This window comes from Malurus melanocephalus, unplaced genomic scaffold, assembly GCF_030028575.1.
Source record: "Malurus melanocephalus ecotype Western Australia unplaced genomic scaffold, MMel_1.1 scaffold_10, whole genome shotgun sequence".
Lineage (NCBI taxonomy): Eukaryota > Metazoa > Chordata > Aves > Passeriformes > Maluridae > Malurus > Malurus melanocephalus.
The window spans coordinates 3,013,203-3,031,938 of record NW_026623242.1 but is presented as its reverse complement, the minus strand read 5'-3'; the positions used below and the strand labels follow the sequence as shown (position 1 = coordinate 3,031,938).

The 18,736-nt window shown below is 40.8% G+C and overlaps 2 protein-coding genes across 2 annotated transcripts; one reads left to right on the top strand and one right to left on the bottom strand.

The window, feature by feature from the left end:
• The first annotated feature begins 3,266 nt into the window (after nucleotides 1-3,266).
• On the top strand, nucleotides 3,267-4,103 carry LRRC10 (leucine rich repeat containing 10). The gene has a single exon (XM_057376817.1). It carries the CDS (start codon nucleotides 3,267-3,269, stop codon nucleotides 4,101-4,103), a length of 837 nt encoding a protein of 278 aa, XP_057232800.1.
• Nucleotides 4,104-6,587: 2,484 nt separating this feature from the next.
• CCT2 (chaperonin containing TCP1 subunit 2) lies at nucleotides 6,588-17,265 on the bottom strand. The gene is made up of 16 exons (XM_057377629.1): nucleotides 17,122-17,265; nucleotides 16,241-16,315; nucleotides 15,712-15,777; nucleotides 15,508-15,619; nucleotides 14,634-14,710; nucleotides 13,793-13,905; nucleotides 13,045-13,247; nucleotides 12,750-12,850; nucleotides 12,542-12,669; nucleotides 12,020-12,123; nucleotides 10,426-10,545; nucleotides 9,743-9,871; nucleotides 9,547-9,650; nucleotides 8,433-8,532; nucleotides 7,562-7,703; nucleotides 6,588-6,916 (listed from the first exon to the last, which is right to left on the bottom strand). The coding sequence occupies exons 1-16, from the start codon at nucleotides 17,122-17,124 to the stop codon at nucleotides 6,886-6,888; spliced, it is 1,608 nt and encodes a 535-aa protein (XP_057233612.1). The 5' UTR covers nucleotides 17,125-17,265; the 3' UTR covers nucleotides 6,588-6,885.
• Nucleotides 17,266-18,736: the final 1,471 nt, after the last annotated feature.

Sequence of the window (18,736 nt, the reverse complement as noted above, 5' to 3'; positions counted from 1 at the left end):
AGCACAAAAACCTTAAAATCAATAAGTTTAGAGCTCTATTTATTAGTTCCCCTGGATTTTGAAATCATAGTTTGCATTTTCCAATGTACCTCCAAAACTGTAAGGGCTAAAAAAACTCAGCAAAGGCTGAGCCTGGTGTCATCACACTGCTGCAGGCAAAGCTTCGGGTCTGAAAAAACACTAGCATCTCCATTATAATATCTTGTTTCCGAAAAAGAATAGAATCTCAAAAATGCATTTTTATATTGACTTTTTTTCCAATTATCTAGCTCTGAGTAATATTCCCCATTTCTCCTGGRCTTGGTGGTTTTACACAAGTTAACAGTGAACGATCACATTTTCTGTCCCAGAGTTGTCCGAGCACTGAGCTCCAGGAGATGGGTCCTGGAAATGCGAATGGTGAGCAAAGATGGGGCCATTTGTGAACTTTTACAAAGCAAAGGCATTTCTCAAGGAGTCTCCACCTGTCACCTGATGCACAGCAGAGCAGATGTCACGCCCTTGGGTAGGGCAGTGTTGTTTTGACAAGAGCAAGACAATGTCTGTGCTGAATGCCTTTATYACTTGAACTTTTCCTCAAATGCTACAAATGCTTCTGGGAAGTCCTTAATGTTCATGTATCATGTTGGAGGGCATCATGATAACTTTGAAGACATGAAGTGGCTTTCAAAACACCGCCTGGGTCTTCTGTGGGGACTGTCTTTGCCTTGGTGCCTCCACTGAGTGGCTGATTCTCAGAAAGAACGTGGTTGCTCATTTTCTTGCAAGTGTAGAACTTTATTAATCCACACACAAAGGTTATTCTTTTCCAAATTCTGTGATCTCATACTATGTTCCAAGCAGACATTAATTTAGCTAACTGAGGTACAAAATGCAGCAACAAAAGGTCATAGTGACTTTTTTTGATAAGCTGGAATAATGATTAAACTACAGTGCAGAGGATCCCTAAGAAATAGCTATCCGGAGCTTAAAAGTTCGATTAAGTAGAAATAATTGAAGTAGAAAAAAAGAAATTAATCCATATCTGTATCTACAGACATAAGGTACATTGCAAAGTTATTTGTTAACATATGGATTATTAAAAAAATATGCCTAAACTGTATTATTAATATATTCTTATTATTAACCTATGCTCTTATGTTATGATTAGAGGGTTATCTGAAAAGATTTGTCTAAAAGACAAATCTCTGCTGTGGATGTACATTCATTATTAATTATGCTAAATGCATTTRGTTTTCCACTCCTGCAGCCTCCAGTGCCTTCAGGGAAGGAACCCTTGCCTTCAGAAGGTGCCACAGCTGTTTAGAAATGAAAAACAAATACAACAACCTGCTGACACATTCCCCACAGTGGTCCTCTGACAGGGCACACAGTGTCAAAGCAGTAGAGCAGTGTTTAGAGGGAGATGCTCTTGCAGTGCAAACTGTCCCCTTGCTGCTGGGATGCCATGCACAGCATGTCCTGCCTTCTGTTGTCAGAGAGGGAACTTTCAGGCTCTCCCATCCACAGCACCACCTCAGATGACTGCGACATTATCTTTGCTCTCCAGGCTTGATAMTCTGCCCAGCTTCTTCATCCAAAACCTATTTTATATAGCACTCAGGTCTCAGCACTCACTGCTGAGTMCTGCCGTGATACTGGTTCCCAGGTGCCCTCTCTGCTGCTCTGCTCCCACAGGGAAGCCCTCCATACATTTCACAGCATAGCACAGCTGCTCATCTTGTGGAGAAAAGGCTCATAAACATCCTGTACCCRATACCAAATTGATGAAAGCATGTGATAGTAGACAGCTCTCTATTACCAGATTTGACAAGAAATCCAGAGGACATCTTAACTGGTGTGTTTTTCTCAATCTTCTGTTTCCTCTTTCTTTTGTTTTTCAAGAGTGTGTGGCTGTCAGCAGTCATGGAGTTTGGTGATATAGCACCTAATACCCTGAAACCAATAGCAGATTGTTCGAATAAAGTATTCTCCTTAAATTATGTTAAACATGGAAAATGACAACAATAAGCTGTAGATATCAAAGAGCCAGGTGCTGAAAAGGTTATTTTATCTTAAAACACTCTGCCAGCTTTCACATCCAAAGTCCATGGTACAGCCATGGCCAACACACAGGCAGGACAATCATAGAATGGGTTGGAAGGAGTCTTAAAGATCATGTTCAACCTCCCTGTTCCAGGCAGGGACACATATGGACCCCCAGGAAAGCTTGAAAGAGCATCAGCTCAACAAATTAAACTACAGGTTCCTGTACATGGGAATGCTCCTAGAAATTAGAACTGAATAGCAAAATGGGTCTTGATGAGAGAAGAAGGAGAACAGTTTACACTATCACATCTAAATAACCGTAACTATTCAATATTGTATTTATTTCACTCCTAACAAGTGAGAATCTTGATGGAATTTAATCCATGGCAGYTTGACAGGTTTTGGTACAGACATGAGAACTGCAGTAGCACGGTTGCAAGGCAGATAGAGAACAGCCTTGGCAGTTTATGATAGCACATTACATTGGGATTCAGACAAGCAGTGAAACATCATGTAACGAAAAAGGCCCTACACAGTCAAGAGTGCCAGAGGCTATAATAAATACAATTAAATTAGGAACATAAATAGTAGAACAGCTCAAGAYAGCAGTTTGCCAAGTATTTGTGTTAAAGCTTTAAGATAAGTACTGGGTGGCAAGTTACACTCTGAAAACCAAGTATTTGGCACCTTTCAAAATACGTCCCTGGAAGTGCTGCTTGTCTTGAAATTCAGTCAAGTCTTGACAAATATTTTAAACAACAATTTTATTATATCCGCCATTTCTGCTGGAAGTTCCAYGGAAGTTAAACGTCTGAGTTTAAAAATTTGGTCTGATGTGGTGTTTACTTTCCCAAGCCCATCCCTTTTCCCTGCATTGGCTACACATAGAGCAGAGCTGCAGCAAGAGGCAAGGAGCTGAGACACTGGGGTAACTGGAGCGAAATCAGAGAACATTTACAGGAGAGACAAGAAAGAATGTTTTCGGGGGGAGTGAGCACGTGGGAGTGTGGGTGAGAGAGGGAGACCTGGGCCCTGAGTCGCCCTGTCTGTAATCCCCATCACCAAACACTCATTCAGTTATCAGAAACATTTCAGAGCCCTTGAGATGAATGGCTGGTGCCATGTAAACAGAGCCTTATATTGGGAAGACAGAGTTACCAACAGGCCAGTGCACAGCAGAAGACAAAGGCGGGCCCCAGTCTCTTGCAGTCCCAGCCACCCCAAAACAAAATCCTGAGATGGGCAACAATCTGAAAACCGTAGCTGCTTTTGTGCCCTCTAACAAGTGCCAGAAGTACCTCCTAGAAGACCTAGAAGAGATGCCAGTGGATAAAATGGTGGATCTGAGTGGCAGTCAGCTAAGGCGGCTGCCTCTGCACATTTGCTCTTTTAGAGAACTGGTTAAGCTGTACCTGAGTGACAACAACTTGAATCATCTGCCCCCTGAGCTGGAGCAGCTGCAAAACCTGCAGATCTTGGCACTGGACTTCAACAACTTCAAAGCACTGCCCTTAGTTGTGTGCAAATTGAGGCAGCTGTGCATCCTCTACCTGGGCAACAACAAGCTCTGCAGCCTGCCCCTCGAGCTCCGACTCCTGCAGAACCTCAAGACCCTCTGGATCGAGTCCAACTGCCTGCAGTACCTGCCCGAGGTGGTGTGTGAGCTCAGCCTGCTSAAGACCCTGCACGCCGGCTCCAACGCCCTGAGTACGCTCCCTCCCCAGCTGCAGCGCCTGCAGGAGCTGCGCACCATCTGGCTGTCAGGAAACCTGCTGTCCGAGTTCCCTCCCGTGCTCCTGGACATGCCCTTCCTGGAGGTGATCGACGTGGATCGCAACTCCATCCGCTTCTTCCCCAGCCTAGCTCACCTCCCTGGCCTGAAGCTCGTGATCTACGACCACAACCCCTGCAGGAATGCACCCAAAGTGGCCAAAGGGGTGCGCAGGGTGGGGAGATGGTCGGAGGAGACACCCGAGCCCCGCAAGCGATCCGGGGCGGTGATAGAAATCACGCTGGATGAGAAACCATTGCTACCTCCTGCCGCCAAGATCGAGCCAGAAGCCGAGCCCTGCTGATGCCTCCAAGTGCCCCTTTTAGCAAAGGTGGCAGAGTGCTCACACCACTGCCCGACCTCTACCTCTCCCTTGCTTGCTGGTGTCCAGGGAGCACCACACCACCTGGTATTCATCAGGTGCACCTGCTTGGAGACAATGTGACAGCAAAATTATTGTACAGACACCCATCTTTGTGCAGCATTTAGCCCTCTCTAAAACAGACTTCTTCCCTTTCCCCTCCTCCCACGCCAGGGTCAGACTTCACAGTAGAGATGAAGACTCAGTTTTGATGTTTTCAATGGGTGGATTGCATGGAGCATGGAGCACAGACTTGCTGCTCCTGACCCATGGATTCAGTCTTCTCCGTTCCACCTTGCTGAGGTGTCCAAGCTCAGCTGGAAGCCACTGTTCAAGGTGATCATTGCTGAGACCCACAGCTCTAAAGCAACCCACAGCATTTGTCAAATTACTTATCTGAAACGCAACAATACCTTGAAGGTTTCCCTGCCGCATGGGAAGTAGTAGCAGAGTCCTGCCTGCGCTATCAAGGAAACGTGTGCATGTACACACAGGGAGCTCTTACTGCTGCTGCCTTCCTGCAAAATGTGACAACTGTTGCTACTGCCAAGCAGCGTTTCAAATGATGGTGAGGAAAGCTGGAGGCTTTGCTGCTGGCTTTCATTACTGACAATGCTGCCTCTAAGGGCAGCTGTACAGGACAAGTTTCCATGCAGGAGAAAAGACAAAAGTCAAAGCCTGACTAAAAAGGAAAWGCCACAAGAGCTGCAAAGGTAAACTTGCACGAATAAAACCCAGGGCTGTAAGCCTATCACTACAGCCTTGCACATAATCTGAAACTGAGGCAAACTTTACTCAGCTGATTTCAGCTGGGTATTTCTCGAGCTTGCAACTCAGAAACAGTTCAGATCCCTTTAAAAATGCACTCTTTTTTTAAAGTTTTGCTTTAATTGAGTAACAGAGATCTGACTCAGTGACATTTTAAACTTTAGACTCCATAGCATGGTTGAATTAGKTGAAAGACAGTTTTAACAACGGTAGAGAGCCCTTGCTGGCATGCTCTTCAAGCAGAACTGTCTCACCAAYGTAGCCTGAAGAAGTGGCAGTTGACTTCCCAGAAAATGTTTGATTSCATGCCAGTTTGTGACTGCTCAATGTCATCTACATGCTTGAAAAATTATCTGGAAATATATAGACTCTGCTACCACTTGTTGTCTTGTTAAATTAAGTCCAAACTTGGACCTGGCTGGCACATATGTAGTGTGCTATCAGTCAAATTAAATAAAAGTATACTAGCATCTTGCCAAGTTAAACCATCGTTCTTTGGAATTAACAGCAAATTCTTTATCTAGTCTTGTTCCAACTATTTCTTACCACAAAAAGGAAAGTAGGACATGAGTTCAGGGCTTTTTTTTTTAATATCCAAGGTCAATGTTTTATATCCCACAGAACCAAGCTGGTATTTATCTGAGGGGATGCGGAAGAGGGTGCTTTCAACCGGCTTGTCAATAGTTTATGTTTCAGTCAGCTCTCTCCACACAGCAGTCACTTCTGGAGAACTGAAGAGTCTCTGCCASGAGTTAAGGGGAGGATTGTGGAAGCAGATTCCTTTCATTTTATGAAATCTAAGGGAGAAAAATGTTTGCACACATACTTGTTTCTTTAAATTTAATCTTTCTGCTTTGGCAGACTTGTCCTAGTGTTTGCCAGGTGCTGTATTATACGTGCAAGGGCCAGAAAGGTCACAAGGCCTGGCAGGCAGTGTTCTGGGCCCCCACACAGGGCCCCTGTGTTTCTGYGCTTACATTCATCACAAATCTGTGTGCAGATTGCTGCAGGCATCACAGGCTTCTTTACAATCTATGCACAAAGAAACAAGACCWGTTAATTAAGATGTTGCCTTTGCAGCAACTTCTGGAATAGGAAAGGAAATATAGAGACAGGCTACAACACAYGTGAAAGGGGTGGGGCAGAGAGGGCCAGCAGTGAACATTATGCCACCTGGCACATTTTCTAAGTCCTCTATTGTAAGTGTTTGTAAAGTCAGCCCAGTACTTTATAGATCAACGCTCAAACTGTTTGGTCCATAATGTTGCTATCTCTTCCAAATGGCACATGACTCTTAACTCCCCTCAGCAGAATGTAAAATCTGTGCTGTAAAAAACTAACATCACTTAGTTTTAGTTCTGGGCATTGACTGAAGTTCCTCTTCAGCTCTCTCTCTCTGCATCATCATCAAAAAAAAAAAAAAAAAGACTACTCCAGTATCACTAGTAAAAGATACCRTCTAACTTCAGAGCCTGTTTCTAGAATCCCAACTCAAAACCTATGCAGCCAGGACTGGAATACATCACTTCCACTAACACAGCAGGTCAACACGAACCAGTGAGCCACAATGGCTTAGTCACACCCTGACTGAGGACTGAGGATGTGCACCGCACCTGTCCTAGTGGATCTGCCCTTCCTGGTTTTACAGAAAGAAATACAACTTYGGGGATTYTGAATTATTTATTTTTATTTTTTTTTATTTCTGTGTATTTTAAGTGGAACCTGGAAGGAACAGAAAGAATAGGGTTGCATAAAATCTCTGGTTTATACAGCCCTGAAAGTTAATTCTTCCCCACAACACATAAAAACTCCAGTAAGTAAAAACCAACTGAAGACAGTGCCATTGATGGAGATTTGTTTGTCTCAAGCTTCTGTTCCATAACCTCACAAAAACTAGACCATTAAAAAAATTACTAGGTGAGATCTGGTCCACACATCCTCAGGTACTGAAGAAAATTTAACAAGGACGATTGTCTGGTACACGTTTTCTGGGGAGAAAAAGAAAAATCAGAAAAATCAGAAAATTCATCCATGCTGATTTCCACCAGCTCCTCCCCACCCACCCCAATTTTTCATATTTAGTTGGTATTTTGTGTGCAGTGACATTTTTATCTCACAGCACAAAAAGCAGTATCACCTCAAAGCTAATACACCACCATGACCATGGTTAAAAAAATCCTGTGATTCAAAATGCAGCGAACACTAGCTGGKAGCAGGCACAGATGGGATAACCTGACCATGAGTGGAAAATCTTCYCAAACATGTTCCTGTTTAAGCTGCAGATTCTATCTCAAAATCAGCTGGGCATTTCACTACAATTCTTGCCAAAAGAAAAAAGAACTATCCCTTACATTTTGGTCAGGCACTTGTGCAGGTGTTTTAGTGCTATATACAACAAAAGTAGCTGGTGACCCAAGATTAACCAGGCATTACTCAGGCACACCAATTTAAGCTTGCTGATGGCTCTAAAGGCCTGGCAGTACTGCTAATGCAATAAAATTATCCAATACGAACATCAGCATGTCAGATGTCAGGATGAATTTCAAGTGAAGTATTTTTGGAACAATTACTGTTCCACAGAAGCAGGTTACACCACATCACTGTGACTGACTGTGCAGATATTAAGATCATACCTTGGTGCTGCTTTAATGATGTCATCTACACGAAGAATCATTTCTGCTGCTTCAGCTGCGCTCAGCAAAACTTGTCTCTTGACCTGAAAACTTTCTGTTACTCCCAAAACTGCCATGTCACCAATGACACCCTCTTTCATATCTAGAAGAATAAGAGGTGTTTTTTTGTTTTGTTTCTTTAACTTGGCATTTTTTCAAGGAAATGACAAGAAGCTGAGAGCATAGTAACTTACCTGCTCACAAGGAGTACATTGATAGTAAGGGAAGTATTAAATAAAGTATTAAATAAGGTATTAAATAAAGTATAAAATAAAGTATTAAATAAAGTCTTTTACATCAAGACTCCTGATGTTGCAATTATATACAAACAATTAATGATAAAAACTTCATAGATCGTGATGATGAGACAAGATCCCAACAGGACTCTCAGCACTATTTCCTTAGGTATAGTAACTTCAAGGTCCTTTTCCACACCTCTGTGGTTGTTGTTTGATTTTTTTGGGGCAGTGGTGAGGAAAAGGGCAAGGGGAAGAATGTGTTTGGTTCTGCTGGGTTTTTAGTTGGTTTCTGGTTTTAAAACAATGTTTTTCTTTTTAAGCYTCCTATAACTAGACTCAGTGTAAGGGAACTGGCTTTTAGAAGTGGAAATGATCCACTTCAATAACAAAAGTTTTCACTCTACTGTCAAAAGCCTGGTAGAACAGAAAAGAAATGTCGTGCTGTACACCCAAGTTCTATGCAAAGCAAACTAATCAACATACTCAGTTCTCCCAGCTGAATATATGTGACAGCCATATATGAACTACTTCAATGAGCCTAATGGACCTACCAAACAGCAATTCAATCACAGAAGTAAAACTGAGTCCCTTACCCAGTCCATAAGTAGTCTTCCCTTCACTGTGAGCAGCTCTGAGCTGAGAAACCAAATCAGCACTGTCATAGCCAGCATTATCAGCTATTATTGTTGGRATCTGAGGGGATAAACACAGGTTGTTTTTAATTAACACAGGGACTGATCACTAGTAAACAGGAAATATACTTTGATGTTAYTAGTTTACAACTGAATTTCAAGATGCTCCAAAAACATGGCAGATAATCTGTTATTGTGATCAGAAGATAAAGTAAAAAACTCAAACTAACTTTCTAAGAATTTCAAGACCCTGTTGTAAGAAGCTACTTAAGACAGAAGCTTGTTTGCAGATTTCTCAGTTCAGATTTGTTGATTCACTTTACATGGACAGAATAAAAAAAAATCTTGTCTTTTATCATTTCAGACTACAACTGGTGAAATGTTTTCATATAAAAAGCACAAGCCTGCTGGTAAGCATTAGTCACTTAATCATTCTGTTCACCGTTTCAGTGGTAGCAGTGCAAACTTGAATGTGCTGACTGAAGAGGTAATGCCAAGTGTTACCACGTTCTTAAATTTAATTTCCTTGGGAGAAAACTTTTCCCTGATTTAAATTGCAGGAAGTAATTTTTATTCTTAAATTCACAGCCTGTTAGCACAATTACATTCTTATTTCTTGTGACACCCTTATTTCCTACTAAGATGCAGTCTCCTGAGCAAAACTAGAAATTTCTAGAGAGTACTAGAGTATGAATATACCCAGARAGTACTAGAGCATCAATGAAACACAAGGGCTGTTCTTTTCTAAATCAGTTGTCAAGTATGCAAGATGAGATTTTTTTGTACTAYTTCTGAAGCACTTTTAACTAGCTGGTAAAATGAGCAAGAACCAATTAGAGGGGAGCTAGCATATGAACGTTCACAATGTTGTAACATGCAGAATTATTAAAACACCAGTACTTTCTTCCTAAGACAAAAAAACATTTCCCCCTTTGTTCATCCAAGATGTGCTGCTAAACCTCACTTTTTTACTTCAGGCAACCAAAACTTTTAAAGTGAAGTAACCATGTGATGTCACAAGTGAGTAAACTTCATGAAACTCTCTTAATCCAGCAATCTGATWAAATAAACCTACCATTCGTAAAGCCTTAGCAAAGGACTCCATTGCAACAGACTCTTTGCCAGGTGTTCTGACAGCRAGTTCTGCAACAGCATTAGCCATCAGCATCTCTGAACAACCTGCTCATTGAAGACACACAGATGTTACATATCTGATGAACAGTAATGCCAAATGTGTGTCATGCACAAAGTACAAAGAATCTGATATTCACCTCCACCATACACAGTTCTCGTGTCCTTCACAGTCTGGGCCAGGACACAGAGGGCATCATGCAAAGACCTCTCTGCTTCATCTAGAATTTGCTGTGTGGCTCCACGCAAAACTATGGTGCAAGCCTCACCTAGAAAGCAAAAATCCAAAAGGATTAAATAGAGAAACCAGGACATAAAAATGGACTAATACAGAACATTTACAGTGGTTTTGCTATYACTACAGTCAAGTTTTATATTACATAATTTTGGCAGCAAAAGAAAGCATGATGACATTTCAAAGACAGAACGAAATTTCATACACAGTGCTACTGCTTTAGTTCCATAACACCTTATTTAACAGAAAATTAATTATTACCACAAAACCCCTTGAAAACTTGCAGTAYTGGCATTTACTGGAACAAGCTCTTAAGCTCTTTAAGTATGACATATTGCTACTTTTCTTGTCAATTTCATCTTCCAAAGCAGAAATTTGGGTTCCCATTTTTTAAAATGTTTATATGTTTATGACACAAAACATCCACAGTTTCAACCATGAAACTGTGCAGGATTTTTACTGAAAAGCACAGCTTTAGTAAAAAATGGTTACATGAATCATTATTTCTGTGCCTCGCTGGAAACTGAATAGCATTAGCAGAGGATTAACACAAATGTTACAATACACCATTAATGCTAAAACAYTTACCCATTGCTACTCCAGAGAAATGAATGAGTTTATCTTCTCCAATCATGACTTCTTCAATAAGCTTGCAGCTTCCTAGTTTTACCAGCTCAGGATGATCAAAGGTTGATGCAATTTCACCACCTACAAGTGTAAGATCACAAAGAAATCAGAGCTCACAAWGAAAGCATCCTTTCAGGCAAGGTCTAACCAAGGAGAGAGGGTGAAAAAAATCATCTTTGTAATTGCCCCAAAACAAATTTAAATTAACAACACTGATAAGCCAAGATTTTCTCATGTCAGCATATGGCACCAGCAACCTTTAAACAATGCTGATAAATCCTTAAAACACCAACATTTTGTTTCACATCACAAGGGCTAAAATGCTCTTGAATTGTGTCTGTTAACAAAATAAACATTCATCTTTGCTAGCATTAAAATGTCAGTATGTTTCAAGTTTTCATAGTATTTACTGATTAAGTATTTATAAAATACTAAATGAATTTTCTGATGCTTTAGAACTTGAGCTTGTAACAGTACTTGTTTTGCCTGCAAGGCAAAATGGCTGAGAAACAGTGGCCACCGTTCTCTTGAATCACAAGTTCTCATTCCATGCTGAAGCAGCCATATTGTGCAAAATCTGTAAACCACCATATTGTAAACAAAATAGGCATTACAAAGACCAAAATGTCTTTGAACAGAACATTGTTCTAGTACTTTCCTCTTTCTAATAGATAATTCTTCAAATGTATGCTTTGCCAATGCTCAATTGTTCTATGGTAGCTTGCAGCACTACGCAGTTGTAGCACTACAAGGAAAAACATTTGTAGCAGAGTTTGTGCATATTAAAAACCTGTTCTTTTTCAGCTATACTATTCAAGCCAGTGTGGCCCATTTGCTCTGCCTAAAAAGTTTGCTTTGAATATGTTTCAGAATGAAAGCAATTGAGCATTTGCCTGTGTTATTGTGCCTACTAACTGTAATAAACAATGGATACTTCAGTTTTAATAAGATAAACAAGTCAGTGTCTTTTCCTTTCTCCTGCAAAGCAAATTCTTCATCCTCCTGATCACTTTCAGAATCAACTTTCTATGACGTTCTAGTTACTTCAGCAACGAGAATTATCTGTAGCATTCTAGAGGTTTCATTCTCATTAGTTACTAGAATCACATTAATGCTGACCACTACTCAAAATACCCAGGTTGTTGGTGTCATTTGAGGTCCACCTCAAGTCAACAACTCAGGCCCACATTTTTAKCAAAGGATGAATCTTTAGTCTTCTCTATCACTACAGTCAAACAACAGCCACTTAGAACAAGATGGTATTATCACAGAGTCAAGAACTATTAATACTAACTTGTGGAGTTTTTCTTTTTATTTCTAAGTTTCATCTTTTCCTTAGAAAACAAACATTTCAAAACCTTATCAGGAACTTAACTGAAAATAATTTTAAAGTATGAAAGAAAACTACTAACTGGCTAAATGATATTCCATATTTAGCATTATAATCCTTTATTCACAGATGCTGAAGAAGAAGTATTTTAAAGAAGTTTAATGTTTACTAATGATCAGACAAATAATGTTCCCCTCCAAATTTCATAAAAGATAGTCTACACACCTGTGACAAGAGCCAGACGTTCCACACCAGCAAAATCTGCATGTTCAATAGCCATGACACCAGCAGCTCCAAAGAGTTGTTCAGGGTAGTTGTAGATCAGCTGTCTAGAATTAAAACACATCTCCCCATCACACACAGAACAAACCTTTGAAAATAACACTGTAACAAAAGATACGAGATTCTCACTAGCATGGATACAGGACAGATTTCTGAAAGCTACAAAAGCAGTCAGTGTATGAGACACCTGCCACACATGGACTGTTACATGGCAAGGATGCAAACACAGTGACAAGAAAACACACAAAGCTAAGAAAAAATAAATCAATTCAAATTATGATAGTTTTTTAAAYACTCTTCCTCTAAAGAAACCCTATCATACTAAGCATAGGCAGCTATATGCTTTCAGTTCTATGTCTTTTGAAGCCTAAGTGCCTGCTGGGRCACTTAACAGCCTGTTCYAGCAGGGTGAACTAGAACAAGGGAAGTAACGCAACTCTTACCTTTTTCCCAAGAAATACATACCTGTTAATAAAGCAATTAATTCCATGCTTAAGAATACGATCCACTTTCTCCTTCATTTTTTCTTTTTCTGCCTGTTCTATTTCTGCCACTTTTGCTGTGGAGTCCACTCTAACACGAGAGCCAAAAATCTAAATCCACGAATAGAGAGCTTAGTCTCAAAATTCCATTTAAAAAGACACAGTTTCTCAACAGTAGTTCTGACACATACCTTAATCTTATCTGTATCCATACCAGTATTTGCAATGAGAATCTTTGCATTTTCAATTCTTTTTGGCTGATTTACACCAATCTTCTTGTCAAGTAAAAAGCCTGTAGTAACAGAAAGGTCTTGTAAAATTTCAAATTGAAAAAGGAGGACAATTAATTATTACAAAATCCCCTCATATGTAGTATTCAATTTAACAATTATGTAACAATGTTTCCTATAACAAATTTACATGGATGTGTAATTTTTAACAGCTTTATCTCTCAAGTGCACATACAGTCAACACCCCAAGACTTACCTTCATCTAAGTAGGAATCAGCCAAACTTCCACCAAGTTTCTTAATTACATGGATAGCTTCCAAATTACCAGAACCTTTCAACCTAAGAACAGCTTCTACAGCCAGCTTGACAAAATGATCCTTATGGTGAGTAAGCAATTTTGATGAAAGAGTTGTTCCCGCAATGTTCATCAAGTCTTCACGGAACTTCACTTCATCATTACTACAATAAAAACAGTTCAGTTAAAGTGCAAAGTGTGAAAGCCTGAACTACCACTAGCTACCACGAGTCTCTGCTCCCTTCTTCTAGCCTCTGTCTGTATGTACCATATTCTGTTCTGAGGAATGCTACATAGAATCCCTCCATAATCCCAGAACACAATCTTCTATTGAATACAAATTTTTTAAGGAGAATTTTTGCATTCAGCTTCAGAAAGTTTGTGCTCTTGAAGTGCCAGGCAAGGGAAACAGTTACATTTAAAATAAGAGTACAAAATCTGAAATAAAAGCTCAGGTTTTTTTTTCCAGGGAGCAAATTAGTGCTTGTATTTAATTTCTGGACATTGCAAGTAACTTTGAGTACCATAATTCTGTAATTCACTTGAAAAAAAMCCCAGTATTTTTTTCCCAACTGTTAAAATTCATAAATTCAGCCTTCACACTGCTTTAGTAAGAGTGAAGAATTCAAGAGTGGACTGTAATTCTCACTGATGTTTTGATCTTGAGTAGTTTTTTTATGAAAAGCTACAGCAAATAGACATTACTAACCCATGATCCACAGCAGCTTTCAAAAGTGCCTCTCTTGAAGCTTTTGTGGCTGCTCTCCAGCCTGCAATGATGGTCTGAGGGTGAATCTTCCTCGCAATCAGTAATTCTGCCTCCTATTTAAATAAAATCAATAATTATTTCCCCCTTCCAAAAGTACAGTTACTCTAACTAGGAAAGAAATGTTCATTTACGGGTGCAACTTAAAAAAAGTTGGGTGTAGTTAAAAAAAACTGTCTTCATTTTTCTGAAGAATTTGGCAAGCTGATGGATCATTTCCTAAGATGCTCTTGATCCCAGTTCATTGACCTGAAATGAACAGACTTTCTGACACAACTCTGCTAGCAAGAATTACTCACTTTCCAACTTTCTTTCATAGTAGAGTTTAGAGTTTGGCATCGTATATTTTTATATAAACGTAAAACTAACGCAGAGTTTGAAGGAGCAGTATGAATTCAGGTCTTGAGCAAAGAACAGACCTTAGCAGGGCTTTTTTTCTTACTRATTTTATGGAAAAGGATTTCAGAGGACTGAGCTTCACACCTAAGCAGTGCCACATGCTTGTCCAATGCAATATCCGGGAAGTGACCTGTTACAGTTGACTTGAAATACTTCAGTTTATAAAAAATAACACAAGGAATGATAGCTCAAAGTAACACCAAAGAAATGATGCAACACCTATGGGTTGTTTTTTCCTTCTATCAATTTCAACAGCAACAGACCAAGCTATTCCTCCCTATGCTTTGGGAGCCCTTTTCACAAACACAGCCTAACACACCTCCTGCTGGTGGTATCACAGAAGTTCCATGGACGAAGAAACATCTGAAAAAATGTAATACATCACCCTCAATAATTCAGCTGCCAACACTGTGACAGATGTAGTTCCATCACCAACTTCATCATCTTGAACCTTTGACATATCTGAAGAAGGAAAACACAGTATTAATGTGATTCTTCTTTGTATTAGTTTGGAGGAGAAAAACAGATCTTACCCTTTATGTAAAGACAGAAGTCTAGAAAAAAACCCAGAAAAACATGAGATGCAAATGAAATTCAGCATCCTTCAAATTCCTGCCCTTTATGTGCAACCTAGACATTGGTTCCAGTCTGGTGATGCTCCCCTCTGTTCCCAATCCTAAAGACGATCATAAAAAAAAGCACAGCTGGACAGAAACTCTAAGATGTAGACACAGGATCAGAGACTATGATGACCAAGTCTGCTACATGAACCACTGATAAACTGGGACCCAGCAAACACAAAATCATTAGGAAACCTGACACCCAATTGTTCAGGCTCCTGCTTATCACAGTACTGGACCACTGGCACAGCAAGACAGCTGATCATAAAGGTAATCGCTGTTCAGAAGTTCAGCACACACTGAGTGATAGATATAAACTTGGGAGAACCAGAGAGAACCTCTGTTGCTCCCTAGATTTCTGCTCCGAATTTTCCCACTGAAAAAAGAGGGGCACACAGCTGTCTTTTGTCCCTTATGACTCCTGGGACAAACCGGGTTGAGGAAAAAGAACAGTTTGGAAGAGAAACATACACATTAATCTTACTTTTGCAGAATTCTATAACTCTTGCAGTACCCTGCCCTCCTTACTTCAGAATTGTTCCTCCTCCCTTCAATTTTTGAAGAACACTTTTCTAAGAACAAAGAATAACTGTGTAATAGAGTTACAAATGGAGAAATATCAAGTCTTTAAGAACTCACCAACCAAGACCTTAGCAGCTGGATTGTCAACTCCAATAGCCTTCAGGATGGTTGCACCATCATTGGTAACTGTCACAGAGCTGTCTCTCCCGGTACTTAAAAGAATCTTGTCCTACAAGATGTGAGATTTAGAATACTGCATGAAAATGCACTGTAACTATTAAAATTAAATTAACAGGTATGACTACTGAGAGCTTGCCTTACCATGCCTTTAGGCCCAAGGGTGCTCTTGACTAGGTCACCAATGGCAATGGCACCAACAAAGGATGACTGAAATGAAAATAAATATACCTCAGGAAAAAAAATTATTTCTACTGCAATACAAGAATTATACACTATCACATAGCTTTCAAGAGGACATTTTAACCCAACCCTTCCACAGCCCTCTTTCAACAGAGGGCATAGCCAAGTTTTTTAACTGCTCAATTATGATAATCAGACCAAACATGCTTAATTCTCACAGGAATTGTAAGTCTGTCTCAAAGCTAGAAAAAATGCCTCCAATAAAACACCAATCTTCTRAGCTCCAGTAGTTACTTTGGTTATGACAATGAAGTTTCTTTAATTTTTATTATAAACAACACTCCTCCCTTCTGTTCACAGACATCCAACAAGGAAAGCCAGTCAGAGACAGAAGTTCTATATCATGAAATACTGAAAGTATTTTTAGCAGCAGAAAAGACAAAATTTAATTACTTCAAGTACTAGCAGTTTCTTAGAGAATGAAACTTACCAACCGAGCTGTTTCTGCCTTCTCTTCATCTGCACCTGCCTTGAAAATGTTCACAGGAGCAAGGGAAATGGATGCCTAAAACACAGTTAATGCAAGAATATTATTCTAGCTTCAATAAAACTATGTGTTTTTAAAGCAAATCCCTGACACTAACAACCTAAACAATGTTTTTATTATTAAAATTACTTCTATACCCCATTATTTGATAAAAGGTATATTTAAGGAATAGACCGAGTTTTTAAAAATCTCTCTCGCAATCTCATAGTCTTGTGAASGGATTACAAGACCGAGTGGAACCTGCCAGCAGAGACTGCAGTGCACACGCCCTGGTGAGATCTGAGCCCCTAAGGCCACTACCAGCACATCACTTCAAAGCTGGGCCTCCGCTGCTGCTCTGGCCCAATAAATGGCCCTTACATACAACCCGAGGAGAGACACAACCGGCAGGCACTAAAAAGTCTATTCACTGACCATAATGAGGATTTAGCATTTTGATACCTGGGCTGAACTCTCTCATCTTTTTTTTTATCTTTACATTTCAATACAAGTCAATTATAGCAGTAACCAATATATGCCTTTAAGGACTAAAATKTGCAAAGCAACAAAGGCCTTAAACGAACAAGGATGAAATACCACAACAAATGAGTCAGGGCTGGGTCGCGGGGGTTCRAGAACCGGTTCCAGAACCTTCGCGGTACCCCCGCCGCCCGCGGCCCCCCCTCCCTGGCACAGCGCGGGGAAAGGAAGGGCGCGGCCTCCAGGCCTCGTGTGCGCGCCCGCGTGGAGCGCACCCCGCCGGCCCCGCCGCCACCCCGGCCCGGCCCGACCCGGCCCTGCCCGGCCCCAGCCGGCCCCGGGCTAAGCCGCCGCCCGCCGCTCACCATGGTGCCGGTGCCGCCGGGACCCCGCCGTCCGCCGCCTCCTCCTGCACAGAACCAGCACCGCGCCGCCTCACCAGCTCGACCGGAAGTGGCGTCAGAGCGGCCGCCGCTTCCGCCGGTGCGCGGGGAGCAGCCCGGCCCCCGGGCCCTGCGCCCTCAGCGGCACCGGCTTGGGGTGCGGATGGGTTTTGTGACTTGGGAGACCTCTTAGGAAGGAATTCTCTAAACGGGATGGAGATGCACCGGAACAATTACCCAGTAAAAGCGTGGGTGCCCCATCCCTGGCAGCGTCCAAGGCCAGGTTGGGTGGGGCTATGAGCTATCTGGGCTAGTGAAAGATGTCTCTGCCCATAGCTGGGCGTTTGGAGATGGATGGTTKCTAATGTCCCTTTCAACTCAAAACTGTTTTATGATTCTGCGGTTCTGTGACATTCCTGATGGTGAATTCTCAGATTAAAAGTATTTTTAGTTACTGTTTCTGACCTCCAGTGCACTTGACAGACCATCCCAGGTGGCTGTTCTTAGACTGTGTCGCCAGTTAAAAACTGAACGGGAGGGCTGCAGCATAATCCCACTCAATACGCTCTGCATTTCGATATTGAAAATTTGGTAACTATTCCCTTGGCAGCCAGTGTGAGATAACACGGAAGCCTTGCTTTTTCACTGCTTTTCCTCTACACAAGTTATATTAAAAAAACTAATTMTTTTATATTTTTTATTAAAAAAWKGGGGTTTTTTWWAWAAAAAAAMCYKGKTWWKKTWAAAAAAACAAAACAAAAMCAACCTGTATTATTTTACATGACTCATCCTCAAGAATTAATTCCAGCTAGTAACCCTCTTTTTGCTGCCAGATACTAAACTCTTGGGACATATGCAAAGCTGTTTTAGATTCAAAGTGGCCGAAGACAGAAATCCATCACAATGGAGACGGCAAAAAAGAATGTGACTAAAACACTGCCAACTCTCACCTCCGTTGCTAATTGTATTTCAATACCTGGCTAGTATTAGTTCCTGAGTACTTCAGGCTTTTTGTTCTGTTTTCTTCACAGAGTTAGATACGCTTCCCTCCCCAACTCTGTTCTGAAAACTAGACTACTAATTTAATTTAAATATCTTTAGTTTTTCTCATAGTTATGCAGAAAAGTTTTTAAGTTTTGGCTAGGGCAAATAATCCACCTAAAACAATGTTAACAGCTTCTCTCTCAGAATCACAGCATTCATAAAGATTTGCACTGAAGTAATTATTCATTTAAACTATTTTTTTTCCCAACTCACCTCAGTAGGAGCAAATGTGAAAGTTCATCAGACTTACGCAAGTTATGGCCTTTGAAAGATGCAATGCTCCCAAAAATTTATTATGGCAATTTAGTAAATTTGGTTTAAGAGGCTTTTGATCATTGTTAAGCTATGATTTATAATGTGTAAAAATAGTGACACCAGAATAGGAAGAACACAGCAGCCATGCTAGTTCTGGGTTCCTGCCTCTCTCAGCTGTGCAGTGCCCTCACTTCTGTTGTGCCAAGGGCAATTTTTCAAGATGCACTGCATGTGAAGGAAAAAAGTGACTCATTTAAAAAAAAAAATCAGTCTCAATTTATGTGCATGACAACGCTGG